Below are 2,720 nucleotides of genomic sequence, written 5' to 3'. Positions count from 1 at the left end.
TGAAAGAAAATAAGGATAAAAGTATTTATTTTGCGATTAAACAAGCAAGAAAAGTTCCTTTGTTACTTTTCTTTAATTGCGAAAAATTTCGATAGCAGCAATGCACCAATCACGTAAAAGATGTTTAAGGACGTGTCTTGATTGGTTGGTCCTTGGCACTCAAAAGTTTATAAAAGGCCGACATTTTTCGTAAAACGTTAATTGGATAAAGTATTGCGCGTTGCAAAGAAGAAAGTGTGTGCAAAGTGTTTGTATCAAATGCTTGGATGAATGACGAATATTTATAAAAACATCAAAGATATCAAAGAGGAGATAAGAAAGGATGAGACGCCTAAAGAAGAGGTAAGCGTTTTTGAAAAAGAAAAATTCAAAATGTTTTATCCAACGTGTTGTAGTATATCATTTATCGTATATAGATTACATATATAGATAAAATAAGCGCATTTTAAGTTTCGTTTTTCTTTTATGAAGATTTCTATGAACATTTAAATAAATAAATTGCTTAAGTAAGAAATCGTAGTTCTAACAATGATGTTAAAAGTGCTAGGAGAACGAATCTTTTTGCTCAAAGTGAAACGCAAGCGTATATACATTGATTGAAGTAGTACTTCCGCTTACTTGACTCGAGCAGTTATACAAGAGACGCGCTCGTGAGAGAACGTTAAAGTCACGTCGCAGTAATTCGGAGTGTTATTTAGCTTAATCGGCGGTTTTTTTATCATTAATAGAGTTATTATTCCTTTTTTTTCCTTTTTTAATCGTAACTGTGTTTAAAAATATCTTATTGCGTTCGATCGAAAAAAAAACTTATTAGTTTTTTATGTATAGAGGATAATCGGTAAAGTAATTTATATAAAAGTGTATTTTATTAAGCAAACATTATAATTGCATATATAGAATAAAATTGTAAATAAGAAAGTAGAGACAAAGGTAATAAAATAGTGATATAAATGTAAAAAGTTTCTTTGCACTTTATAGCTTTTCGCTTTAGAAACTTTCTATTTTTAATTATATTTCAAAACAAGAAAATATATTTCAAATAATACATTCTTATATCTTTGTTTCATTTCTTTACAAAAATATATGGATGTTTGCCAGATATGTATTCATTATATTCTCAAGTTTTAATCAGGTATCAAGTGAATGCGAATGAGTAAATAATTTTTATTTCAATTAAAAATTAAAAATATAGTTCAAATTTAAAAGCGGTTCAATTTTAAATTACTAACGACAAGATATAACAATTTTTTAGAAAATATCGATCTTAACCTTAAAAATCAATCGATATATTTACCATAGCTTGGTACGAAATTTTTCGGTAGCTAGAACGTGCCAATCAGGTGAAAGATATTTAAAGGCGTGCTCTGATTGGCGCGATTGAATCGCGTTCCTTTCCGAACAAAAATCTTTTATTTGCACAATAGATGGCGTCAAAAGATATATTACATTTACTACACGATAGAAATACAGTTTTAATAAATTATTCGCGATCGTGTATCTATATAGAATATTTAAAGAGTCAATATTGTAGATATTAGATATATTAATCTATCGTCAATGTCGAGAAAGATGACAAAGAGTAAACGACTCGATCGACGCGACAAAAACTCATTGTGAACGCGACCGAGTGGCAATGGAGGTTAGAGGCGAGTGTACGGAGCGCGCAGCAACATTTTTCGTGGTGACATACCGAAGAAATTCAGGGGCATCGGGAGCTTCACATGGGAGGGTTTTGGAGGCTGAGTAGGGAGCTTGCGCCTAGCCAGGCCGACTGGTTCGAGCTTGCGAGGTTTCGAGCAGCAGCCAGTCGCCGGCTGCCGGGCCACGACCTCGCATCTCGTCTGGCTTTGCTCTCCTTTCCGTGTCGAAACATCGAAAGCCACGCTTCTCGTATCCTATCTATAATTCGGAGTGTCGCGAATTTTAACAACACCCACTCGACATCTCGATATAATTCTAATCATCGTTGTTTATCTATCGGTTTTTTCTCCTCTCAAGAAATAGTGCCAAATAGTTGCAAAGTGACGAATATTCGTTCGATCGCAAAGTTTATTCGCGAAAACAAAACAAAAGATCTCGGGCAAGTGTGAGAGTGATACGTAATATCGAGCAGTGTATCGATTAGTTCCGTTCGAAGTGTCGTACGTTTCGCGGTAGTTCTTCCTTGAAATCAGTCGTCGTTTCGGCATGGCGAATGGGTGATAAACACGAGATTCCTGATCCGCCGCAGCTCGACGGTGTCTTTCAACAACGGGGGAGGAACCATGTGAGGTTACGACCATGAGGGTGAGTGATTTTACATCTTTATTTTCGCATGTTTTACTTTTATTTACGCGAGTCATTAAGATATCGTAATGCTTTATCCCATATCATCGTGCGACACGTTTTCGACTCGAATATAAATGTATGGAAGGAAAATAGTTAGGTTAGGCGATAGCTGGACGAAATGTCAGCACGAATTTTCTGTATTACCGCGTTTGCTCTGTACGTTACCGTTTAAGCCCACCCGTTGCGCGCGCTGATTTATCGCGCGCTGAACGAGCCACGCAGCTTTGGCCTGTAATTATTTTCACGTGACTGTTGTCAGGATTAAACTCTCGTCCCCGATAGAACGTGTTTTTGCGCTACCTCGTGTTACCCGCGTGTTGGTTCGACCATCGATTTATATTTTTTTTTCTTTTTTTCTTTTTCGTTTTTCGTTTTTAATGACGGATAAAGTA

At 35.9% G+C, this 2,720-nt stretch overlaps 1 protein-coding gene across 2 annotated transcripts in view; it reads left to right on the top strand.

Annotated features, from left to right (window-relative positions):
- Positions 1-191: 191 nt before the first annotated feature.
- LOC102673628 (dipeptidase 1-like) overlaps positions 192-2,720 on the top strand; it is a 65,687-nt gene continuing 63,158 nt past the window's right edge. Inside the window, exon 1 of one of the 2 annotated variants that reach the window (XM_031514671.1) lies at positions 192-342. In XM_031514671.1, coding sequence (XP_031370531.1) covers positions 271-342 — 72 coding nt within the window. In that variant the 5' untranslated portion in view covers positions 192-270. Of the gene's footprint in view, positions 343-1,507; positions 2,287-2,720 lie in introns of those variants that run through there. The other variant, XM_006624702.2, reaches the window with a different exon arrangement.

Source organism: Apis dorsata, unplaced genomic scaffold (assembly GCF_000469605.1).
Source record: "Apis dorsata unplaced genomic scaffold, Apis dorsata 1.3 scaffold_1096, whole genome shotgun sequence".
In the NCBI taxonomy this organism is placed as follows: Eukaryota; Metazoa; Arthropoda; class Insecta; order Hymenoptera; family Apidae; genus Apis; species Apis dorsata.
This window is presented reverse-complemented; position numbering and strand designations above follow the sequence as displayed.